At 31.6% G+C, this 13,053-nt stretch overlaps 1 protein-coding gene across 1 annotated transcript; it reads left to right on the top strand.

The window, feature by feature from the left end:
- The first annotated feature begins 478 nt into the window (after positions 1-478).
- LOC112748018 (uncharacterized protein At2g37660, chloroplastic) lies at positions 479-3,918 on the top strand. Its single transcript, XM_025796227.3, has 7 exons — positions 479-705; positions 955-1,226; positions 1,780-1,816; positions 1,920-2,017; positions 2,155-2,216; positions 2,961-3,084; positions 3,531-3,918. Exons 1-7 carry the CDS (start codon positions 651-653, stop codon positions 3,648-3,650), a joined length of 768 nt encoding a protein of 255 aa, XP_025652012.1. The 5' UTR covers positions 479-650; the 3' UTR covers positions 3,651-3,918.
- Positions 3,919-13,053: the final 9,135 nt, after the last annotated feature.

Raw genomic sequence — 13,053 nt, 5'->3', positions numbered from 1 at the left:
ATTTTATAATTTTTAATAGTACTAATAAAATTAATAATGATAGAACAAAAAATAATCATACTAACTATATATTAAAATTAGTCATTATTATAAAATATATATTAAAAATAAATTAATCAATATATATTTATATATAAATACATAATAATAATTTTAATTTATGAATAATATTTTTAAATAAATAATTACTTTATTTAATTCTATAAATTTATATATCTAATATATATAATTATATATTTATTATATCTAGAATTATTCATTTATTTTCACAATAATAAAAAAATAAATACATTAAAAAAAAGTTGTTATAATTCCGGACTCCCAAACATTTTTCAATAAGATAATAATTCTGTAGTTACCATACTAATTAGGTGATTGTTAAGATATTTAAAAAATAATATTTAATTTATTAAAAAATAAAAATATTAATATTTAATATAAGCATATAAAAATAATTAATTTTAAATATTAAAAATTTATCACAAAAAATAAACAAAATAAAAATTAGACACAACAAAATTCACCAACTAATTAAATGCTCTGACAAAACTTCTTGAACCAACTACGAAGCCAGCGGCAAAGGAGCAAAGCAGAAAAGCAGAACATAAAAAGAGTGGCATCTGCATTGCACACTGTAATAATAACGAAACATGGCTGCTTCTTCCCCAATTACTGTGCTTGTTACTGGAGCTGGCGGTCGCACAGGTTCTCTCTCTCGTCCCTTCCCTTTCTTTGATCAATGTCAATTTGATTGGAGTTGATAAAATTCATGCTGGGTTTGGAGTTGAAACTCTAGAATGTGGTAGAGCTACATGAAAAGTGTGTTATTTGTTTTTGATAGTGTCCATTAGAACCATGGAGTTGAAGGCTTAATGTTTAACTATTATATTGTATTGGACCAAAATAATTGTTATATTGTAACACGATTGAATCGCCATATGTTTAATTTTTCAGGCCAAATTGTGTATAGGAAATTAAAAGAAAAACCAAACCAATTTGTTGCCAGAGGTTTGGTTAGAACTGAAGAAAGCAAACAGAAAATTGGTGGTGCTGATGACGTTTTTGTAGGGGATATAAGAGATGCTGCAAGTATTGTTCCTGCAATTCAAGGTATAGATTCTCTTATAATCCTCACAAGCGCCGTGCCACTCATGAAGCCCGGGTTTGATCCAACCAAAGGTCAAAGGCCTGAGTTCTATTTCGATGATGGCGCATATCCTGAACAGGTGCCCACACTTTCTATTGGAGTAGAGACATCAAAATAGTCCGAGACTTTTGGAAATGACCAATTTGGCCTCTGAATTTACAAGTCCTGAATCTCCTTTGTCCCTAATTCAATTGCTGTTAACACCATTCTCACATGGAGCCTTAAAGTGTTAGGTGCCATCCCAACAAAAGGTGACATGGCTAAGACTTCAATGTGATTAAATAGGTGTTCCAAATTACGTAATTGACTCGTTTTAGTCTCTCCACAATTAACAAAATGAGTCCAATTAACTAGTTTAGGACATGTAATACTGGGATGCCAAGCTGACATTTTAATGCTCCATATCAGCAATGTGTTAATATGACAATTGAATTAGGGACGAAAGAGATTCACAATTTGTAAATTTTGGGACCGATTTGGTAATTTTAGAAGTCACTACTATTTTGATGAGTGCCGGAAATTTCAGAGGCCAAATTAGGAATTAACTTCTTCCTTTTGCGTGTGTGGTTAAATACATTGTTTAGGTTGATCTCATTCTTGCTAACATTGTGGTGTACTCTTTCATGTATTAGGTTGATTGGATTGGGCAGAAAAATCAAATAGATGCTGGTGACATTTCATACCCTTCTTTCTATTAGTCATAAATCATAGTTCTAAATTTCGATTGCGTTCTTGATTATGGTGTTAACTTTGTGTTATCTTTTTGCAACAGCTAAGGAGGCAGGAGTGAAGCATATTGTGTTGGTGGGATCTATGGGCGGTACGAACCCTAACCATCCTTTGAACAGCTTGGGCAATGGGAATATATTGGTTAGTCATATTTTCACTACTCATCTTAGAGTTCTTCATTTTGAAGCAGAATGCAAGTTTGGTTAAAGTTAGAGCATTTTTGTTCTTTGATTTCCCCCCTTCGATTTAAAGAATAGAGATTTTGATGTTGATCACAGGTATGGAAAAGAAAGGCCGAACAATATTTGGCTGATTCCGGTGTTCCATACACAATCATAAGGTATACCCAATTTCTTGTTAAAAGAACTTCTCTAACACAGATTTTCATGAAAAAGAAAGCAAATATTGATATGGGATTATGAGTAATGTTAGGGAATCATGTCTAGTATGAAGTCCACTAAAGATGAAGTCAACATTATAGTAGGTTGCCAAAACAAGTCTAGTATGAAGTCCACCAAAGACGAGCTTTAGTTGAGTTTGGATTTAGAGATGTTTTTCCTAGTTGAGTTTGGATGTTCTTGTTTTTAAGAGTTTCAAATATTTTTTTCTTTATTTTAAATGTCGGTTGCAGTTGGCTCCCAAGACTTTCTCTATTGATATTTCTAGTTGTTTAAACAATTATTATAACCTTCTAATGTTGTGTGAATTTTTATATTTTTTGTGTGCTGCTATGTTTTCAATATTAAAGCATTTTGTGTTTTATACAGCAACAATTCATAGAAGTGTGCCATTTCTAAAAATAATCAAATATGATTTTATAGATAGTACACTATATTTTCCCAGCTTCTTGTTCTCTACATACTATTTTTAGTAAATGAGTGAGGATTAAATGGCACCTGTATCAATTTAAGCAAAATTATGCAGCCCATATCTCTTTTTATGTACATATTTTGAGCATGCTTGTCTTGAAATATCAGCATACTTGATGCCAATGCATATGCAGTGGCTATCTTATGAGTTTGATGTGAGATTGTGCTTCCTTTCTTAATTTCTTAACACCCTATTCTTAACTGTGCTGAGTCAGGGCTGGTGGCTTGCTCGATAAGGATGGAGGTCTTCGGGAGCTCATTGTTGGGAAAGACGATGAGCTCCTTCAGACTGAAACCAAAACCATACCTAGAGCTGATGTTGCAGAAGTCTGTATTCAGGTAAATGTTTTCACTAACTATTTACAACAGCCAACAAATGATAGTTGGTTCAAATGGCTATCATTTGTTTTTCTGAAGCATTGTTTTGGATTTAAATTCATGAATATGATGAACCAAACTTAATAATATTCACTTCAAGCCAAACTAATCAAAGGTTAATTCCGTTTTATCCTATTAAATCAACCCTCTTAATCCTAGTTCTGTTGAAAAGTTGTAAATTGACTCCGAAGTTTCCCAAATGTGCAAATGGTCATCTTAGCAACTTTCCATCAATTGTTAAAAAAGTTAAGGTTTCAAAGTTATCTATTTAAAAATGTTCAAGAGGGTGTTTATATGCACCTAACCCAAGTTAAAAATGCATATTCTGTAAAGTTTAATTATATAATACAATAGACTTAGAATCCTGGTAATTTGGATAGCAGTTCTTGATTCAGTTGGTTTAACAGGCAGTAAATTATGAGGAGGCTAAGTTCAAGGCGTTTGACTTGGCATCAAAGCCTGAGGGAGTAGCTGCACCAACCAAGGACTTCAAGGCTTTGTTTTCTCGGATCACTACTCGTTTTTAAACTTTGAATGATGTGATGATAAATGCATTTAACTTTTATCTTGCTTACATGTTAGGAGGATAATTAGTAGGGTAATTGAGTGGGTATATCTTTGCTCGTACTTATTATACCTAATGTCATTAGGGTTATGCTCTCTGAAGCAAATTACTATATGATCTTCAAAGGTGAGTAATTCATAGGCTCTATCAATTCCATCGAGAATAATTTGTGTTTTTAAGTCCCTGTTTTGTTGAAACAAATTCTTTTAATTGCATTTATATTGTCTCAACTGGACCATAGCCGAACTACAGCTGAACCTCTGCTGACCGCCGCTGGCAATCCAGTGTGGGTCCAGAGCCAGTCAGGGGGTTACCTTGTCTTGTAGATCACTACCAAACTAATGTCTCTGTATTTCTTCATCTTTACATTGTCTAGTGTTTTTGTGTTTGTTCCAAGATGTTTACTAGATTAGTAGATTCTACCTCCTATTGTTTTTGTTGAAAAATTTTATTTAAAACTAGTGTTTTTATCCGTAATAACATTGTGGGAATATAAATAATATTTTGAAATTATGTTGATTTTGTCTTGACATTATAAATTATAGCAAAAAAATTTATAGAATCAAATTATTTTTACAAAAAGATCGTAGGAAACAAAAGTCCTCATCAGCTAAGAAGACCAGAGTCTACATAGATAAAAAAATAAATTAAATAATAAATTTTTTAGTTATTAATTTTATGGGAAGGAATTTAATTTTTTATTAATAATTAATTGTAATATTTTATTATCTAAAATTTGAAAGAATTTAATGTGGATAGTTTGACATTTAATTTGATTAGGTGTTAAGTTTATTGTATAAATAAAAATAATTAATTTTTATATTTATTTAAAAATAATATTTTTTTCTATATAAAAATATAATTAGATATTAGTATAAAAAATTATTTTAATTGTTATAAAATTAACTTAAAATTATTTTTTTGATATTTATATGTAATAAATATTTCAAAAAAGAGAAATAAAAATATAGATTCAAAAGATAACCGATGAAAATTTAAAACTAACTCAAAAAGCTAAAAATGTATATAATAATAATAATAATAATAATAATAATAATAATAATAATAATAATATATTTTTTATGCGAATAATATGATAGAATTATTTTTAATTGTAATTAATTATAAATTTAACGTATTTTTTATAATTTTATTAATTTATTTAAATTGTATTATTTTATTAATTTATTTTTTGTAGAACAGAAAGATAGAGAGAAATAGAGAATAAGAGAAAAAAAGAGAGAAAGAAGAAGAAGAAGAAGGGGAAAGAGAGTGTGTGTGTTTGTTAATTTTGAAAAAAAAGATTTTATTTTAATTGTAATAAAAAATATCTCGTGATACATTTTGATTTGTCAAATTAATAATATAAAATATAAATTATAAGTTATATATACAGTGAAAATGATAGAGAGAAATAGAGCAGGGAAGAGAGATAGACAAGGGGATTGTCAGGAGGAATCAACAAGTAGTTAGCTCATAGAAATTAGTGTTGCAATTCTGTTAAGCTGAGCAGTTAAGGCACTTAAAGTTGTGATGAGTTAGCACCAGCTAGTAAAATTCTCACTATATAAATTGTACACTACAGTTTAGTTCAATAGTAATAATAATGCATCTCTCTCATTTTCTAATTTAGAACTCTCTCTCTCTCTCTCTCTCATTCAGATCTCTGATACCTTTCATGGTATCAGAGCATCAGGTTTTGATCAATGACAGATGCTAATGTTACTATAGCTTCTGCAACAAAAGCAGTGCGCTCATCCATCGACACAGTCACTTTGAAACTAGACGAGAACAATTTTGTTCCATAGAAGTGTCAAATTCTTGCATTCATCAAGTCGAACGGCCTCAAAAATCACTTGAATCAGAAAAAATTTCATACAGGTATGAGACTGAGGAGGACAGAATCATAGACAGCGAAACTTAAGAATTTCTAACGTTGGAGCAGGACGATCAATTCCTTGTTTTATGGTTATTTGCCTCGGTTGATCCAATATTCATAAGTCAACTGGCAAACTGTGAGTATGCTTGTGAGATTTGGAACAAACTCGAAAAGTATTTCACTAAGAGGTTAAAATCAAAGGTGAAGTAACTAAAATCACAAATCAAAATGGTAAAATTACATGGATCTGAAATTGAATATATGTCCAAACTTAAGAAAATTACAAATACTCTTTTTGCACTGGGATCTTCACTCTCAAATGAGAAATTTGTTGATGTAGTCACTTAGGGACTGAAAGAGGACTACAATACTTTTATCACAATGATCTCAGCAAAATTTGACACTGTCACAGAAAGTGAAGTTGAAGCACAACTTCTAAGTCAAGAGGAGTTGATTCAACAATTCAAGAGAATTGAATTAGGCACAATCCAGATAAACCTAGTTCAAGAAAGAGAAGGTAACTTCACAAGAACGAAGTCTGCACTATCAAGGTAGAGGTCCACCAACGCAGTAGCTCAATAATCAGTATCACAATTAGCATTCCTACTCTGACAACTACAATCAGCAAGGATTTCAAGGTAGAGGTCAAGCCTTCCAGGATTTTAGAGGACGGTTTAGAGGTAGAGGAACCTATAGAGGTGGCAGATCTGATTTTCAGGGCAATCGAATAGTGTGTCAACTTTGTGCAAGGCCTAGCCACACTGTGTGGGAGTGTTAACATCATTTTAATGCAAGCTATCTAGATGTTGCAGTTACAGGCACACATCCAACACCTCCTTTACAAGCGTTTCATCAGCCTCAGCCACTACAGCAGGCCAGTGCACTCCTGGCTACAACACCACTTTTCACTCCCTTGACAGATAAAGTTTGGTACCTGGACACAGGCGTGTCTCATCACCTAACATTTAATGGAAATAATTTGATTACAGGATGAACATTTCTAGTATTGGCAAAACTGCTCTATTCTCAGAAACCAAACCCCAAGCCTATTTTAAACTGCTAAATATACTTCATGTTCACTCAATCTCTAAGAACCTTATTAGTGTGGCAAAATTTGTCCTGGACAACCAAATACTCTTTGAATTTTAGCCATTTAACTGCTTTGTCAAATCTAAGGAGATAAGGGAGACATTCCTCCAAGGCTCTTTAGGTAGGGATTATATCATTTTGATGCTATTGGAGTAATGGCAAAGACTGTCCAGATTAGCATTACATCACAAATAAAGAATATGAGCTACAATAATAGGTATAGTGCATCCAACTTTAGTCATCTAGTCTCCACTAACCACAAAACCAGTGATGTCAATGCAACAAAACACAATTGTAGCTTAGGTTCTAGATCAAGTTTGGTTGAAAGTTATAACTGCTTCTGTTAATATAGGTCCATGCCAAACTAGTGACACTAATATTGCCGAGTGTGAAGACAAAATTCTTGCAATCAATTTCAATTTAAACATGACTAATTCTGTTATCAATACTGATGTGGCACAAGTCAATGCTGCTGTTGTAAAAGATATTGCTGAAAAATCTCTAAACAATATAGAAGTAGAAGAAAGCAATCATAGGTCTAAATCAGTGTCAATTTTTTATGTTTGACATAGAAAGTTGGAGTATCTAGCTTTACATATTGGACAAAAAGTGATGACACTGTGTAATATTACTAGTAATGAATTCAATAAAAGTATCTCATCTTTTAGTAACAAAAAGCCTTTGCAGTGCATGTTGTTATGGCAAGAATTACAATTTACCTTTCTCATATTCAAAAACCACTTACTCTCAACTCTTAGAATTGGTATTTTCATATATTTGGAGTCCAACCCCTATGTTCAGTGGCTTTGGGTATAGATACTACACAGTGTTCATTGATGCAACAACAAAATACACGTGTCTTTACCTTTTGCACAATAAAGATCAAACACATCTAGCTTTTCTGCAGTACAAATTGCTTTTTGAAAATAAAATTGATTGCAGGATTAAAACATTACAGACAGACAATAGAAAGGAGTACACGTCTTTAAACTTTACAAAAACACTGATGCAATATGGAATTTCCCATAAAATGAGCTGCTCTTACACCTATGAGCAAAACAGAGGTGCCAAGTGCAAGCACAAGCATATAACAGAAATGGGACTTACTTTATTCTCTCAAGCCTCTATGCCCATAAAATTCTGGGAAGAAGCCTTCCTCAAAACTACATACTTCATAAACCAGCTGCCCTCTTCTGTCCCTAACAAAAAATCTCCCTATGAACTGATGCATAACCGAATTTCAAACTACAAAGCTCTCAAAATCTTTGGCTGCACATGTTACCCACAACTTAGATATTACCAACCTCACAAATTTGACTTTAAGATCTCAAAGTGCCTGTTTTTTGGTTACTCATCCGTTCATAAAGGCTATAAGTGCATTACTCAATTTGGTAAAATTCTCATCTCTAGGCATGTGTTGTTCAATGAAATTGAATTTCCTTTCCCAGACCTCTTTTCCAACACACAAAAACTTATATGTGCAGTACCTTACCAACCACACACCATATCAACTCAACTCTTTAAACATGCTTCACAACCATTTACCTCACCTCTGTCCTCTAACCCTTCCTTCCCACCCTTGAACATTCCTCGCCCCTCATGCCAACCCCCTCTCAGTGCCACTACAAGTGAACCCTCATCAGCAAATCCCTTTCCTAGAAATTCCACTCTTCCTGTGATAGGTCCTTTAATGTCCCTTAACCACAACACTTCAGCAGCTTCAGTTCAGGGTCATGAGTCTCTCACCTTATCCACTCTTGATACCATCCTCACCCCTAATACTCGAGCTATAGAGTTAATTGCCAATACTAGTAATGTTGATCCTTGTTCATTATCTAACAATACAGATTTATACCCTTTTACTGATGTGTTTCCTTCTTGTACAGATGTAAAGTTAATTAAGAAGATAGATCAGTCAACACCTGTGCTTACCCGGAGCTATCCAATGATGACAAGATCCTATGCTAGAATCTTCAAACCAAAAGTGTACCATCTTCAGCTTCACGACTCTGCAAATTTGGACCTCACCGAGACTGAACCTATGTCAATAACTCAGGCACTGAACTCACCACACTAGAAAGCTGCAATGGATGAAGAATTTGGTGCATTAATGAAAAATAAAGACCTGGAAACTGGTTCCTGAGACAACAGTTACCAAACCAATTGGGTGCAAATGAGTCTTTAGAGTGAAACGGCAACCTGGTGGCAAGGTGCAGAAATACAAAGCAAGGTTGGTGGCTAAGGGGTTTCACCAAAGAAAGGGACTAGATTATGACCAAGTGTTCAACCCAGTAGCTAAACCTGCTACAGTGAGAACAATATTGGTTGTTGCAATGTCCAATGGTTGAAATGTCAGGCTGCTTGACTTTGACAATGCTTTTCTCAATACTTGAATGAAATAGTACATATGATGCAGCCAGAAGGATATGAGCTTGGTTTTGGTCTTGTTTGCAAACTGGGAAAAGCACTCTATGGGTTCAAGAAAGCGCCTCACGCATGATACCTCAAGTTAAGCAGCACACTCCACCACTTTGGCTTTAAAAGTACTACCTCTGACCCCTGTCTCTTTGTATGCCACAGCTCAACATTTATAATCTATCTCCTGGCTTATGTCGATGACATTCTTGTTACTAGCACACAAAGGAAATTGAAAGCCTAATTAGACAATTGCATGCAATTTTCACCGTCAAAGATCTTAGTGAAATGAACTTCTTTTTACGAGTAGAAGTAGTTAGGAGCTCGTCGAACTCATTATTTTTCAAGCAGTCAAAATATATCAAAGAGCTCCTAAAGAAAGCCAACATGCGAAACTCCAATCCAGTTCCAACTCCCATGCTGAGTAGTCCCAAGCTCACAGTAAGCACTGGCTCCCCTTTTGATAATCCCTCACTGTATAGGTCAATGGTAGGTCGGCTTCAGTATGCCACCATCACTTGACCTGAGATTGCATACTCCGTCAGCAAGATATCCCAATAAATGCATGCTCCAACAGACCGGCACTGGAAAGCAGTCAAGCGCATGCTTCACTATTTGGCAGGGACGATCAATCTGGGGCTGCAGATTCATAAGAGTGATAACTTGAGAATCATGGCCTTTAGTGATTCAGATTGGGCCACAAACACTGATAATCGCAAGTCTGTCTCAGGATACTGCGTCTTCCTTGACTTGAATTTAGTCACCTGGTCCAGTAGAAAGCAACAGACAGACTCCAAGTTCAATAGTGAGGCTGAATTCTGAGCTCTAGCCGATGCCATAACAGATACCATTTGGTTACAGAAACTGCTACAAGAGATGCATTTACCACCTGACCCAGCACTAATACTATTCTGTGATAACCAAAGCACAATACTGATGACCAAGAACTCGGTTCGCCATAGTCGGTCCAAGCATTTTGAAATCAATCTACACTTTGTTAGAAATAGAGTGGTGTAGTAGCTTACACATGTAGTACACATACCATCACAAGATCAACTTGCTGATATACTTACCAAGCTACTTCCTCAAGCAACGTTTCACAGCTTTAGACCAAAGCTTTGTGTGATAGACACAAACCCCACACACTAGTCAAGGGAGGATGTTAGAGAAGAAACATCAGGAAAGTACCACCCTTCAGGTTAAGGGAGGATGTTAGGAGGAATCAACAAGTAGTTAGCTAATAGAGATTAGTATTGCAACTCTATTAGACTGAGCTGTTAAGGCAGTTAGACTTGTGATGAGGTGACACCAACTAGTAACAATTCTCATTATATAAATTATACACTACAGTTCAGTTCAATAGTAATAATAATGCATCTCTCTCTCTCTCTCTCTCATTTCTAATACCTTTCAAGGATGGAGGAAGAGTCTCTCTCTCTCTCTCATTTCTAATACCTTTCAAGGATGGAGGAAGAGAGTTTATTAATTTTAAAAAGAATTATTTCATCTTAATTTTAATGAGAGTATCATGTGACACATTTTGGTTGTTAAATTAGTAATATAATATAGTTATATTTCAATTTTAATTATAATTAAAGAATGTTATGTTATATATTTTGATTGTCAAATTTGTAAGGGAGATAGAATTGGTGAAAAAATAAGAGAGATAGAAAAAGAAAGAGAAAGAATAAAAGAACTCTTTAATTAAAAAAAATAATTTAATTAAAATAAAAAAATGATATGTGATAAATTTTAGTTGTAAAATTAATAATAAATAATAGATTTAATATAAGTTAATTAATCTATCTTGAGACATCTCTGTCTTTTATTTATCATTTCTTTTCAATATAAGAAAAGAAAAATGCTAGGCTAGAATAATGCAGCATCACTTATATAGTATAAACTGTTCATATGAGAACATTTTATTACTATATTTTACTTATCTAACTAACATCATATATTTTGATTAAGTTTTTTGGGAATTCCACTGTATGGACAAGTACAATGATGTTGTTTGATCTATGTAAACGAATTTATCTAATAGGATAACGCTTTGTTAAGATTAAGGTAAGGTAATCTAGTAATGATCTAAGACAAATAGTCATTTGCTCAAAATACTAGCATACAATCATTTACATACTCGGCATGAAAAATTGGCTAACAATTGATAGATGAACCAACAAGAGTAATTATATGCTAGTTATATGTAACTTCTAAAAATTTATGAATGCCACTGACATCAATGGGAATCTGTGGTTAAGGTTGCTACACGTCGATAGCCTTTCATGGAGTAACTGCCGGGTGAATATCTTCACTTAAGGAGATAGAGTCTTCCAAAATAAGAGCTATGAGTTCTTTTTCTTCAGAAACTAAGGTAGCAACTTCCTTTGGCCATGATAAAAGAATGTCACCTTAAAGTGTTGCCCGTTTGATCATTTTACAGTCGAAGGAATGCCTAGATATTTATTCTATGCTTCTACGTGATGATTAGATTTGTAGGAGAGTTATTATTGAAAATTACTACTCTAGACTTATTGATGTTGATTTGCTAGTCACTAACTACGTCATAGTTTATGTATGGTATTATCACAACTCTCAAATGAAGCTTTACAGAATCTAAAAAAAATTATTTTACCAAATTGGTTATCGAACTGATTAGATTACTAGTTCATTAGTTTATTAGTTCAACTAATAAATTATTGGTTGAAATGACAGAATCAATCGTATGTAAATAAAAAATTAAAATAGTCAAAATCTAAAATTAAAATTTAAAATATATATTTTCACAGATATTTTAAAAATAATAAAATTTTAACAAATTATAATCTAGTTATTATTATATAAGTATATAAAATTTTAATATTTTTTCATAATAAAATTTTTTTATTTTTATTTTTATATTAAAGTAACTATTTTTTATTTTAATAATTAACTAATTAATTTATGTTTATTATATTGTTATATACTGTATGTATTTATTGAAAAATAATATTAATAAATATCATATAATTATAAAAAATAAATATATTATCATTAATAAAAATATTTAATATTTTTTATTTATACATGTTTAATAATATTTATATTAATAATTATGAATAATAAAAAATATAAATAAATTTAAAAATAAGTGAATATAAAATTAAATTAATATATAAAAAAATTATTGTACAATTTTATTATATAATAAATAATTAGTATATAAAATAATAAAAAATAATATAATTTAGTGACAAAGACAACATGCCTTCACATGGAAGACCCAGATTTATACCACATTTTTATTAATTTTAAAATTTTTTTCGAGCGATTCAATGGACTGATTTTTAGTTGATTTTGACCAATTTTCACTAATTTTAACCAATTTTTACTAGTTCTTTTTTTTAAATAGTCTTAAAATTAGATCGAATTGGTCAATTCAATCAAAAATTCGATTAATTGGATCTCAACTGGTTCGATCCGATTCTTACATATATGCTTTAAAATTCTTAGTTAAATAATTGACTAACAAAATATTCAAATTTATTATAATAAAATAATTAAATCTATATAATAATCTTACTTATAAAAACTTTCTAGTTTTTAGAATGATTACTTAGACTATTCAAAAGCGTTTGAAAGTTAAAATTGACACTGAAATTTAGTATTATGTTTAATAATTAGATATTAAAATTAAAATTTTAATTATAGACACAAAATTTTAATTTTTTAATATTTTTAAAATTTGAAGACACATAAAACTAAAATTTTTAAAAGCAAAAAATACAATTTTAATATTATTCATTTTTAAAATTAGTATTATTTAATTTTTAAAATTTTAAATCTAATTCTACAATTTTTTTAATAGAATTTTTTTTCCGATAGAATACTGAACTATAATTCAATTTTATATACATTACATTAATAGAATACAAAACTTAATTAATTTATATTCTTTAATCAATGTCAATCTTAATCTAAATCTCTCTTTCTTTTCTATGTA

The sequence above is a fragment of the Arachis hypogaea genome, chromosome 2 (assembly GCF_003086295.3).
Source record: "Arachis hypogaea cultivar Tifrunner chromosome 2, arahy.Tifrunner.gnm2.J5K5, whole genome shotgun sequence".
NCBI classification, from domain to species: domain Eukaryota; kingdom Viridiplantae; phylum Streptophyta; class Magnoliopsida; order Fabales; family Fabaceae; genus Arachis; species Arachis hypogaea.
The sequence above is the reverse complement of the archived record's forward strand: the minus strand, read 5'-3'. Positions and strand labels throughout refer to the sequence as shown.